The sequence below is a fragment of the Trematomus bernacchii genome, unplaced genomic scaffold (assembly GCF_902827165.1).
Source record: "Trematomus bernacchii unplaced genomic scaffold, fTreBer1.1, whole genome shotgun sequence".
Lineage (NCBI taxonomy): Eukaryota > Metazoa > Chordata > Actinopteri > Perciformes > Nototheniidae > Trematomus > Trematomus bernacchii.
In genome coordinates this window covers 6,005,459-6,018,095 of record NW_022987828.1, presented here as the reverse complement: position 1 = coordinate 6,018,095, position 12,637 = coordinate 6,005,459, and the positions used below count along the sequence as shown (strand labels likewise).

General features: G+C 41.7%; 1 protein-coding gene across 6 annotated transcripts in view; it reads right to left on the bottom strand.

Moving 5' to 3' along the window:
• dst (dystonin) overlaps positions 1 to 12,637 on the bottom strand; it is a 103,827-nt gene that overhangs the window by 58,721 nt on the left and 32,469 nt on the right. For all 6 annotated transcript variants that reach the window (XM_034151830.1, XM_034151831.1, XM_034151833.1 and 3 more), the window contains 27 exons: positions 10,624 to 10,790; positions 10,413 to 10,525; positions 10,120 to 10,226; positions 9,902 to 10,021; positions 9,437 to 9,532; positions 9,196 to 9,323; positions 7,660 to 7,753; positions 7,417 to 7,571; positions 6,869 to 7,334; positions 6,650 to 6,778; positions 6,188 to 6,265; positions 5,937 to 6,098; positions 5,555 to 5,659; positions 5,285 to 5,380; positions 5,049 to 5,174; positions 4,801 to 4,953; positions 4,549 to 4,703; positions 4,280 to 4,406; positions 3,982 to 4,165; positions 3,181 to 3,338; positions 2,909 to 3,087; positions 2,661 to 2,799; positions 2,380 to 2,573; positions 2,115 to 2,277; positions 1,949 to 2,032; positions 1,682 to 1,789; positions 1,487 to 1,585 (listed from right to left, as the gene is read on the bottom strand). In XM_034151830.1, the coding sequence (XP_034007721.1) occupies positions 1,487 to 1,585; positions 1,682 to 1,789; positions 1,949 to 2,032; positions 2,115 to 2,277; positions 2,380 to 2,573; positions 2,661 to 2,799; positions 2,909 to 3,087; positions 3,181 to 3,338; positions 3,982 to 4,165; positions 4,280 to 4,406; positions 4,549 to 4,703; positions 4,801 to 4,953; positions 5,049 to 5,174; positions 5,285 to 5,380; positions 5,555 to 5,659; positions 5,937 to 6,098; positions 6,188 to 6,265; positions 6,650 to 6,778; positions 6,869 to 7,334; positions 7,417 to 7,571; positions 7,660 to 7,753; positions 9,196 to 9,323; positions 9,437 to 9,532; positions 9,902 to 10,021; positions 10,120 to 10,226; positions 10,413 to 10,525; positions 10,624 to 10,790 (3,885 nt within the window). The remainder of the gene's footprint in view (positions 1 to 1,486; positions 1,586 to 1,681; positions 1,790 to 1,948; positions 2,033 to 2,114; positions 2,278 to 2,379; positions 2,574 to 2,660; positions 2,800 to 2,908; positions 3,088 to 3,180; positions 3,339 to 3,981; positions 4,166 to 4,279; positions 4,407 to 4,548; positions 4,704 to 4,800; positions 4,954 to 5,048; positions 5,175 to 5,284; positions 5,381 to 5,554; positions 5,660 to 5,936; positions 6,099 to 6,187; positions 6,266 to 6,649; positions 6,779 to 6,868; positions 7,335 to 7,416; positions 7,572 to 7,659; positions 7,754 to 9,195; positions 9,324 to 9,436; positions 9,533 to 9,901; positions 10,022 to 10,119; positions 10,227 to 10,412; positions 10,526 to 10,623; positions 10,791 to 12,637) is intronic.

Here is a 12,637-nt window from a genome sequence, read left to right as displayed (position 1 = left end):
TGTTGGAGATCCTCTGATTTCTGTCTCATGTTGTTCCTCTCAGTTTCCATGTCCATCTGAAGCTTCCTCAGTCTGTTGTTGCTGTCATCCAACAGCTTTTTATAACTTTGTGCTTTCTCCTCAGCCACTTCTGCTCTTTTCTGGATCAGGACAAGTTCCTCTTCTTTCTGCTGCAGGACAGCCGCCATCCTGCTGTTGTTTTCTCTGACTGCAGACAACTCAAGCTCACTGTTGACTGTCGACTCAGTGTCAGATGCCAAAGGCTGCTGAGCCAGATTATTTACTTTAGCCGTGACTTGACTTTGCACCCGTTCCTCAGTACTTTCCTCCAAGTTTATTCTTCTCTTAGGTTTAGGGCTTTGTTGCTTAAGATCTTGTTCATCATTAATTTTCTTTAGGAGGTCCTCTACTTTCTGTTGAGCTAAAGACCACTTGGCCTCTGACTGCTGGATTAACAGTTTTGTGTGACTTAACTCCATCTCACTGGCAGCTTTGTCTTTTACCGATATTTCTAACTTGGTGCAATACTGATTAACGTCATGCTCAAGCTTTGATTTCTGAAAAGTCAGATCATCAATTGTCTTCTGTTGCGTCTCTACTTGTCCTTCCAACGTTTCCAGCTGTGCTTGTCTTGCAGCCAGCAGAGCCTCCTGTTCCTGAACCCGTTCCTTAAGTTGGCTATTCTCTATTTCCCCTGCAGCTTTTTGGAGCTCCACACTCTCTGTCCTTTTTGCATTCTCTGTTCTCTCAAAAGCCTTTTTGCTCTATAAAGCAAAAAAAGATGTCATCCACTGTGTTATGTTTTATTAGGAAATGTAGAATAATATGCATGAATACTTTACTTCTCACCAGAGTGCTGCAGGCATATAAGTCAATCTCTCCAGGAAGTTACTAAATCAAGACTGCGTGACTTTGTAATTTAACAGAACTATTGAGGAGGGTTCAAAATGTAAATGTGCAATAAGATTTTTTAAGGTTTAATTTATGGCACTTGTTACTAATTACAACTTTTTCCATAAACATTCCTGGAGAGAATTGATTTTTCCACAGAAAGGACATCTTTCTCTGTGTGAAAGAATAAAGAAAGCTCACTTTTCCCAGCAGGTCACCAGCAATAAAGAGATACCATACAGTACATGCAGACATGCACCGCATCGGCGCAATTCCCTTGCTTCTATTGAGCTATGAAGAATATGTTTTCACTTGTGATGAGCTGGACATCTATGAAAATAGAAACAACCCTCGCAGGAAGTCAAGAACTCAAGGGGGATACAGAGTTGAGTGCATTCTTTCATGATTCAATACATCTTAGTGAGGCAGTGAAATATGTTGATGCGAAACAGAAGACCTGGAAACCATGCCAAGATAAGAAGGAAACAGGCCTTTTAAGTGTAAGCGTCCATATAGCCCCGAAAGTCAAAAATATGCTGCAAAAGCTCCTGTAAATGTAAAAAGCAGGGAAGTATAGAAAATATGAAATTCTCACCTCTTCGTCTTCAGTTCTCTTCAAGGTTTCACTGGCAAACTTCACATACTGTGTCATGAGAGTCACAAGAGCAGTGTAGCGGGTTCTGAGGTCCATAAACTGTGAATTTAAGGAAAAACAAGTGTGTGACTGAGATGAACTTAACAAAGAGCTTTCAATTATATCCTATCCAAGTTAAATCCTAGATTTAGATACCTCCTGTTGAATGGCATCCGCACAGCTCTGCATCTTCCGTTTCTTGAGAGGAGATTTATGTTGGGAGTCGACCATCGCTCTGAACGTCATCAGCTGAAGTTCATAATCCTACAAAAAGATGTATATATATGTGTATACGTGTACAAGGTTGTTTCCTTCACATCTACAACAATGTTCAGTTTAGATCATATCTTGACCGCTGCCAAAACTCTGCTATTTTCATCTATAAGAGAAACCACACACTTTTCTAAAGATAAATTAGCATACCTTAATGGAAGATGAGTACTGCTCTGAGTACTTCTGACACTCATCAATTCTGCCCTGTTTTTGTTCAATTTCAGCAACAAGGACCTGAAAACAAAGACTTTTATTTATACTGCCATATAAAGTATACATGTCTTTACCTTAACAGTTCAGTTAACTGTTGTCCTACCTTCTGTTTGTTTAACAGCTCAGCCAGTGCCTTGCTATCTTCAGGTTTGTTTTCTTGGGCGTTGAGTTGTTCTGCTTCCATTTCTCTAACCCATTCATCCAGACTACTGTGAGAGTCTCTGTAGTGTTTCAGAGACTTGCCGATACCATCCAGGTCCCGAAGCCTACAAATGTACATATAGCATCAATGAGCAGTACAAACACTTATATATAATGTTGTTTGTTAACTCTCATAATGTAAAATAAATCCTAAATGTAACACTGACCTGCTATCAATCTGGGAGTGAATGTTCTGCCATCTCTCGCTCAGCTGATCAGCTTTCTCCTTGTGCCAGTCAAAGTCAAAGTCCCGCTCGTTGTGTGCTTTGAACATGCGGTCACTGATGACTCGTGCTTTCTGCAGCTCATCCTCCATATCATGGAACACTTCCTGCTTTTCATCAATCTCTGACCGCCATTGCTAGAATGATAAGGACAAGTGGTCACTAAAAACGGAACTACGAACGATGCTAATGTTAGTGATGTGTTCAATTCAACAGTGTGTTACCTTTAGTGTTGAAATGACTGTCTCGATGGATTTGACGTCAGAGTTCATAGCGTCTTCCTCATAGAGTTTGGATTCAAAGGACTTAACAAGAGCCTCTGCACTCTGGCTGTGCCTCACCACTAAGCTCACTGTTTTCAGTCTGCAACACAAAAGAGAAAGGGCCTTCAGTTTAGGTACTTTTAACGCAAATATATGTCTTGTACAATTATCCAAACGCCTGATGTTTACTTCTTAAAATGGCCACCTACTTGTCCATATAGATGGAAGACATGGAGTACACTTGGCTCATGCTCTCAATGAGGACGGTGAGTTCAGAGGAAAGTGTTGGAACAGAAGGGAACCCTGCAGCCTGTCTGAGGAACAGCTCACACTTCTCCTTCATAACGTCAAAGTCCTCCTTCATTCGGTTCATCTCCGCTGTCTTTTGCTGCAGAGTAGCATGACAAATAATAAGGATTAAGATAACATGACCCATAAGTTCTTGAATAAATGAAATTATTATTGATAACCACATTTGTACCTCATGTTCTGTGATGCGCTGCAGGCTCTGTTCGAGGTCGTCTCTCTCCAGCGGGGTGCGGAGCTGCCTGATCAGGTGTTCCTCGTGGGCCTCCAGATGCATCCGGAAGTTGCGTATTTCTGAGATGTAATGATTGTACACCGACTCCTCGTGTTCCTCTGTTTACAAAAAATAGAAAGAATTTTCACAAAAATATTAAATATGTTTACATTCATATTTTTAGGTATGAAGATATGAAAGGCCAATTCTGTTTCTTATTTTTTTTTTTTAAAGCTGTTGTGAACAATTGCTTCCATTTGGACATTTCTGGGCAATACCACATAATAAAAAAATATATATTGTTAAACCTCCATTAAATCTCATACACAGTAACTGAAAGCACACATAATCACCACTAGGTGGCATCATTATCCCAATAAAAGGCAGAGTAAGGCCTGTTGCAACTAAATAGCTGACACTGCTAGTGTGAAGTGAAATCATACATACATTAGAACAATTTTGTTCATAAGATTAAAACTCTTTTTTCTTTTAAAGGGAACAATTGCCTTTATATACACGTATATTTGTTTCTTTTGTAAAATCCAAAAAATATATTTTGCATTTTTTCAGAACTACACATCATAGCGTTTGCTTTTAATTTACAGCAAAGCCAACCACTCTTCTTAACTCTGTAAAAACATCATTCCAAAAGGCATTAACTTGAGGCTTAATGGGCTTAAAGAGCCATGTGTTTCCCTCGCGTGTTCAATGTGCACCAGCGGCTCCTTGTTGGGCGGGACAAAAGGGAAGTCTGAGCCTTGCCTCTTTCTGCTGATCTCAGTAATTCCTGGTAGTATTCCTTGCAGGAGGCAACTTCTCTCTCTAGCTGGGAACAGTCTGCCACAGTGAAGACCTCGGACTCCTCGCTGTCTTCCAGGAACTCGTCGAAGTGGGACTGCAGGTTGCTCAAAACCTGCTGATGCTCACCCTGTAACATGGTCTTTATCTGTGGAGAAATGACGTGGAAATAAGACTAACATGTATGTGCATCTTTTCTAGAATTAACATCAAAATTAAGTATGATGAGTCTTAAAAGGAAAATATTATCATTTGAACATACTGAGGCCACATTCCAGTTGCGGATGGCTCGTACATCAGCCATTAGATAATACCAAGAAACCACACTCTTCATGTTGATGTGTGAGTGGGACCACAATGCCAGCACATTCTGGTATAACTGCTCCGTTCTGCAGGAAAAAGCAACAGGAATACAAAATGTAAGCCACCAAAGTCCAGTAGCAAGAACTTATTTATTCATTAACAGTCACCTGAACTCAAGAAGAACTTTATTTAGATGAACAGGACACAAAATGAAGCCTAGCATCTCACCTGGTTGCCATATCAACAGCCTCTTTGTTGGGTGGAGGCACGGTGAAGCAGACGGAGGGCACCATGGCCTCGTTGCCTGCGGGGTTGATGACTTTCCACTTGGCTCTGTGAGAGTTACTGGCCAACACGCACTCATCGTCTTTATAAATGGTAATCTGAAAGAGTTGTGATAAAGAAACACCATGGATTCATGATAAGAATGACAAGTAAAAGGGAATGAAGTGTGTCATAAGTAAGAGGACATCTGTATACCTCTATCTGACGATAATCACAGATGGCTTTCACAGGGATGGAGGATCTCACGGGGCTCTCTGGGTTCCTGGGCCTGAGCTGCACGATATTCTTGGCCCTGCCCACCAACCCAGCGACAGTGCTGCGGTACTGAAGAAGCTGCTCTTTCTCATCCTAGAAAAACACCATAACAAAGAAATAAGGTATTTTTCTAATCGCTAATTCTCAAAATGCACACACACACTTCATTCTTCTTTCTATACGTTTACCATGGACTCCTGAATGAGATCCTCCAGTCTGTGTAAGCTGCTTGTTCGATCACAGCTGTATTTTCTCTGAATGGCCTCCTGCAGGCTCTTTAGGTAGTCCATGGACTCTTTGGCGTCGCTGAAAAACTGCACGGGTTGAAAGAAGGATGATGAGAGAAAGAAAGACATGCGATAATAAATGAGATGAGACAAACAAATACACTTTGCTTCATTGGCTATACCACGCAGCAGCTCACCTCGAAATAAACAGCGTTCTCCTTGAGATGCTGTTCTACACATGAGCAGAGCTGTAAAATCCAACTCCACTGAGTCTGCATGGCAGCCCTGTACGCCTTAAAAGAGAGACATCCCAGAATTAAGACACAATTAGGAGTAATAGCTGAACATTATAACACTTCAAGACATCACAATTACGTTAATGCTTGTGGGAGCAGTATGCAGGGCGGCACGCAACTACTGCCTGCAGAAATGAGTGTGCAAAAAAAAAAAAAACACACGGGGCTTACTTCAATAGTCAGCCTGGCTGGGTGGTTCTTGAGCATAAGGCGTTCTGCCTTGTCCTGCACAGACTTGATCACTTCCTCCTTTTCATCCAGCTCCCTCATCAGGTCCTGTAAAAAGACATTAGGCTGAGTATCTCTGGCATACAGTTGTGGCAAAGACCCAGTCACTCCATCCTCTCACACAATCCCACATCCTGTCTAGCAGAGCTGAAGGTAATCATTACAAGGACACAGTACACACATCCCTCCACTGGGATTATAGTTGTATCAAATGAATGCACCTGTAATCCCACAATATGTATCTAAACAAGCCCTTGCTGTTCCATCTGCGTTGAAGATTACACAGTTACTTTAGAAGACTGTTTATTAAACAGGAAATACGTACAGCATGGTAGTCTCTTTTCTTGGAGATGCTGCCGTTGCGATCACTCCAGTCAAAGGCTACTTCCTCCTCCTCCTTCTCATTCAGCCAGATCAGCTCCTGAGTCGCTTTGGACACAAAGTCTCGCAGGCTCTCCAGGTGGCTCTGTCGCTCTCTGGAATTGTTCTAAAAAAAAAAAGAGTACATAAATAAGGTTTAGCATTTACAGCAGCACATATTTCAGATAACGACTATTGAGCTCAGGGATCACTTACCAATAGCCTTTCATACTGCTTTTCTAGTTTGTTCAGTTTGTCCGAATAACTTATTTTCAGGGGGATCTGCATCTGAATCTGAGAAATGACAAATATTTTCGTTTTTATTCCGCAAAAACCAAGTGCAGGCCACTTCATACCAGTTGTTGCAAGTACTTTGCTTAGCTCTCTGTTTTTACCATGTCCAAAACTATTCATAGATACATACAAATTGTGTATATTACATTATTTTAACAATTTCCTGTAATATACCGCCTGGAGAATGCACATTTTCAAAACCCCTAGAGGGTTTTAAGCAATTGTCCTTTACATTTCCTTCAAATTATGCATGTACAGTATCTGTTTAATTTGACTATGTGTGTGCATAAAGAAACAAACAATCATTAGGTATAACACTATGTACAATTGTTGATGTTTCAACTTGGATATAATACATAAGCAAGCAAGAGATAAAGTGCTTACCTCACTCAGTTTGGCGTCTTTAAGACTCATTTGAAATTCTTCAATGGCTCTGTGAACACTTTTGTGGTTGTCTAAATGCAGTTCCACACTTGGCAAATCAGATCCCCACTCTGAACGATCAAGCTGCAACTTTAAAGCAAAAATAACACACATATATTATTGAATATGTGTACAAAACAGCTACAATACATTATGAAGAAGTTGATGGTTGTGACTCACCTGCATCTCTTCCACCCAGCTCAGGAGGTCCTGAACAAATTTCATGTTGACCTCCTCTTCTGTCATGTTGGGGTCTGCCAGGGAGGATTTCTGTAAGGGCTTGCGGATCTGCATGTGTTTCAATTGCCTGAGGCTGCCAGGGTCCATGCCACCACCACCACCACCACTCCCCATGAAGCCCTGGACTGAAGCGGGCTGCAGGCCGGGGGTCATGGCAGGGTTGAAGGAAGGGGTCAGGCCCGGTGTAAGGCTGGAGGTGAATGTGGAGCCAGGGGTACCTAAACCCCCCGGGGTGAGGTCTGGTGTCAGGCTTGAGTTGATGTTCTGAGAGAAGCCAGAGTTCAGGCTTTGTGTGATGCCTGAAATCATCCGTTTGGTTTGTTCTGTCGTGAGCGTGTGTCCTTTGCTGTACACGGAAGAACACTCTGACCTCAGGGAGAGCAGGTCATCTCGGAGTTGTGATACCCTGCATTCAAAAAGACACAACAATATGAGATGCAAGAGACCCGGAAAAGTTTCTCTTTTTTTTGCAAGAAGATATATTTTACCTTTGGACAAGTTGATCCGCAAAGGGGAATTTCCCATCCAGAAGAATTTGGATGTCCACCACTTGTTGTCTGAGGATATTCTCACACTCCAAGAGGTAGCCAGCAATCTCAGCTTCATTTAGAAACTGGATACCAGACTCGAGACGTTTTGCATCCTTAGCAGAGGGGGAAAAAGAGAGACTCATCACAAAGGACTGTACACACACTGCTCTATTTTCATCAAGTCAAAAACACAAAACTTACAGACTGCAGGGCGATTCTTGCCAACGCCAGCTTGTCCTCTCCGTTTACACAGTCCCGCTGGACCCTGTTGGCAATCTGCTGCAACATCTCAAGCCTTTACAAAACAAAAGATGAGTTAGTATCACTTAAAAAAAAGAAAAAAGAAGAATCTTCACAATGCAGATGTAACTTCACCTGGATCCATAGGCAATGCTGTTATTGAGAAAGATCGAGCTGTTGATTTGTAACGGTTCAGTGAGGATGGTGTCATTGGAGCAGAGACTGTTGAAGCTACTGTTGCTTACAGACGAGACCCCACTAAAATAGGCCATCTTACTTTTACTGGTGAACCACCGCTGCTATTACCAGCGACTCGAACAATCCACGCTACATTTCTCCTCCTAGTCCTCCCTCTGAAAGGATCCCAGCCTCGACCTAGCCTTGACAGTTTGGCGGCCAGCATTCACAGATCTAACTGATGGAGCGGCTTTCAACTCGCTCATATTTATAGCGCCACGGCCAGGTGCAGAGCGAGTCTCCCACCCTGACATAATGTGCTGCCTCAGGGGATAAAATTAAATAGCAGGTTGAGACAGTACTCCTTTATACCAACTGAGGCTGCATAAGGAGCGGCCAAGCTGCTGTTTTTGCCTTTGCTGCCAGATTTTACCACTCCCAACATCAATAGGGTAAATATGTGTTTATGGATGATAAAGGCAGGGACAGAGATTTGAACTTGTCTAAACTATTGTCAACTTCACTATCTCTGTATTTAGTTTCCATAGTATCTACTCTTCTAACAAATATTGTAAACAGAGCACCAGCTTGAGCTCAAAAACTTGACTGAGCTTGCCCTCTGAAAGCAGCCACTCTGATCTATGAGCATTTGCAAATATCTGCCTTTTTCAAGTAACTAGATCCATCCTGATTTGGTTTCAGAATGGAAAGCAACTCATATTTTCCCCACACATATTTATGACACAAGATTAATTTGTTTGCTGCTTATATTTTTCAAAACACTCGATCATCCAAGCAGAACCAACCCTCACAACCTTATCACATAGAAACGGTGCATTATGGCTGCAGTAAATCTGATCAGGAAATATTGTGTGCAACAACTCATAAATATGTTGATATAATTCATATTGTTGTGTGCCATGGTTCAGTGAGGGGATTTCTAATTGAATAAGGACAATCAATCTCTGACATAAACACTGACCCTGACCTCAGTGCAATAGAGACAGTAGTATGCTTGCAATATTATCACACAGCCTTTACCACCATAAGGAACTCATGTAAGATATTTACACATTTTCTAAATGCTCTTCACTAAATAAAATATGATATTTCTTGCTTTAAATCCTTTGTTGTTGCCTCATACTGTCCACATTTTGTCATATCAAAACACCAACTATATGTTTTTGTTAGATGGTGACTTTTTGACGGACAAGTAACCCACAACATTTGCTTTGAAATACTATAAAAATGACCCCTTTAAATCATATTATTTTGAGCCAGAAAACACTCAGTATTAATACGTGCAGTGCCTCCACATACCGTTCCACCTCAGGCCTCAGGCTCTTCTCTCTTTCCAGCATAGCAACTATTAATTTCCCCCATTCCTTCTCAACATCATTTGGGTGATGACCCTGGGGTAACTGAATACGTCCAAACTCGATCCACATCTGTCAGATAAGCCAAAATACAGACTTGTTATTATCAGTACAGTATGTAACCATTCAACCACTCAATGTGTGATTACAGTAGCATGTTTTTTTTCTATTTTGGATTAGTATACCTCAAGCATTTTATAGAGATTCTTGATTTTTGTCTTCTCGTTCTCTTTCACAGGGATTTCATTTTCTTTAAAATGCAGATACTGTGTATAAAGTGCCTGTAAAAGAAAGCAGAGTTTGTATCAACAATGATGATTAAGCACTTGAACCATAAGGCAACTGAACAGATGTGTTCTACTAGACAGACTATGCATGCGTCTGTACTCTCCCCTTGTCTGCATAAAAGCTGCATAAAAGTGCCTTTACTGTTAGCTGCTATCGACTAATTGCGGTAAATGGATACCGCTGCTCTCTCATATCCATCAATATCACTTTAAGTCTCAGTTACAGCAGATAGATGCTGGACATGGGTTCTTTGAAGCAGACAATTCGCCTTCACGCTTCTGACAGTACATACACAATGTAAGATAAGAGAGCTGTAGCCCAACATATGCAAAAATAAACCAAATAATCCACTTATTTAATACCTTTAGTTCCACAGGGTTGTTGGGGAATGATCTGTCTGTCATTATGGCCACGTTGTGTTTGATCCACTGGCTGAGGTATTTGATCATGTTCTGGTACTCCACCCATTTGATATCAACATCCTGTTCAAAGAAAGAGGACCATCAGCAATGAAGCACTTTCCAGCACTTTGACTTGGAATTAAGGTGGAGTTACTGGTGGACCGATGCCATCAACTCACAATGGGACTGATTCCATCAACGCCGTCAGGTACTTTGGGGAAAGCGTCATACAGTGTCGACACGTATGTGATTACTGACTTTTCATCGGGTGACTGAACGTCCACATCTGATGAGGGAAGACACAACCAAAAGGTCACATATGCACACATGACAATTAACTATGTTTGGAGAAGAATTATCCCTCAAGCTAACATCTCCAAGCTTCACTCCACATGATTAATAGCAAAAAGTTGTTAAAATCTTTTAGTGTTTTTGGAGTAAAAGCAAACATGACAGTGTGAATGGACCTCACCTTCGGGATCCAGCAATCTGGCAACCCCCAGCTGTTCAGCTACACAAAACGCGTTCTCTAAATTTGATCGGTTGGGCTGTGTCGACACATAGCTCATGTCAATCAGGTCTGGCCTATAAAAGAGAGATAGAGAGACAAATTAGGAGTTGGATGTAGTGCTTTCATATTTTGAAAAGAAACCCCGCAGTTACTTTGGTGTTACCGTACGTACCTGTATTTATGTATAATGGCGTTGAATAGCCTCCCATCCCTCCACGAGGTTGTGAAGTTGTCACATCGTACGCCAACGTAGCCCTCTGTCATTTGCCTGGTCCAGAAGAGTAGCCTCTCTTTGGCTGTCATGTCTTGGGACTCTCCTGTCACATGGATCTCCGAGATCTGTCAAGATGGACTGACGTTAAATGGCGCACAGACACAAAACATCTAACCCACAAACTGTGGATAACAACCAAGCAAGACTTCACCATTACTATCTACTAAGTAACAATCACAACAAAACCTTGAAATATACAATAATACAATCAAACGTGACAAGAACACAAGCTACAGCCATTAAAGTACTACATAATAATCTGCATGTCACAACAATGACCGAACACTTTAAGCTTCACAAAGATGTTTGTTTGTTTTTTGTACAGGGAACAATATAATGAAACAAAAATATTTTATTTCATATTTGACTCATCTGTGAATTTAGTTTAAAGTAGACCTATCATGCTATATTTGAATAATATAGTGTAGGACCATACCTATATAAGGCATATTTATACTTTTTCTTTTTCAAAATACCAAACAGATCATGCATTTTAGCCATGCCTCATTTCGCTCAATTTGAAAAATGTTAGCTCTGTTTTTGCAAGGGCTGATTCTGTGAGAACAGTACCATCTACAGGCCTGGCATATGTACTACAGCGTCTCCAGCGCTTTCGAACGGCAATGGCCGTGGCTGTCTCCTCCTGATTGGTGGAGTTGGCCCAATAGCCGTAGCGCCACTGTCCTGACGTCAGGACAGTGTTCAAATCTGGATCAGTTTTTATCAGATCCGTTGCAGCCCCTTTTTTAGAGATTTGGGTATCGAGGAAAATAGAGAGGGTTGTAAAGTGGCGCAACGGCTATTGGGCCAACTCTCCACCTATCAGGGGAATGTGGGGTTGGGCCACGGCCGGCCATTGCCGCTCGAAAGCGCTGGAGACGCTGTAGTACATATGCCAGGCCTGTAAGTGGCGCTGTAGTCTGCCACAAAAGCAGCGAAGAAGACTTCCCGCGCATGGTTGCTATGGTTACCCTTCTGTTTATTCTCCGCTGTGGCTTTTTTTTCTCCCTCCCCGAGGCAAGCGTTTGCTCCCGCTGCTGTAATTCAATGCAATCCCTCCCCGTCGAGGCAAGCACTGTAATTCTCTCCGGTTAGTCCACCAGCAGATGACAAACACCCACCTCTCCGCCTCTTCCAAGGAACGAGGGGACCGTGCGGCAGAGTTTCAGTTTTCTTTCGGCGGTCAAGATGTCCGATAAAGTTTAAATCTTCCGGACAAAATTAGAAAAGTGCCGGTCAAAGGTCTTCTTTGTTATTTATTGAGCTTTAAAACAAATGAATAACGACTCTATAGGCCTATAATGATATAATAAAACACGGAGGACGGAGATCTTTTTTTCTCCCCCTCTTGACTTGATCAGAGCACGGCTCCCCTCTCCTGCAGGGGGGCGTGGTCAGCTGCAGCTCACAGAATCAGACCCGTAGACAGCAAACAGCACATAGAGCAAAATGAGGCATGGCTAAAATGCATGATCTGTTTGGTATTTTGAAAACAGAAACGTATAAATATACCTTATATAGCTACAATATATCATTTAAATATAGCATGATAGGTGTCCTTTAAATTAGTTAATAGTTTCCTTATCAGGTTCATTAGCATTCCTTCTCACACTAGAGACATGGAAAAAGTCAGGAGGTCAGTGTAAGATAAACATTTGTACTAAACGACTCAGCAGTTTTACAATGTGGAATACTGACGATTAGGATGACATCAAACAAACAGTGCCTCTTCACAGATTGAGTTCGACAGCATTGTTACCACAGCGGGTTTAAAGCACATGTATGAAATCTCAGCAAACTTTCTATCTACAGCTCACGTTATATTCAGCAATATAGATTTTTAAGCTTCTGCGCTTTGTTTCCTGTAACACACACCCCAAACAATCATATTAATGGGAATGCCACATGTCAG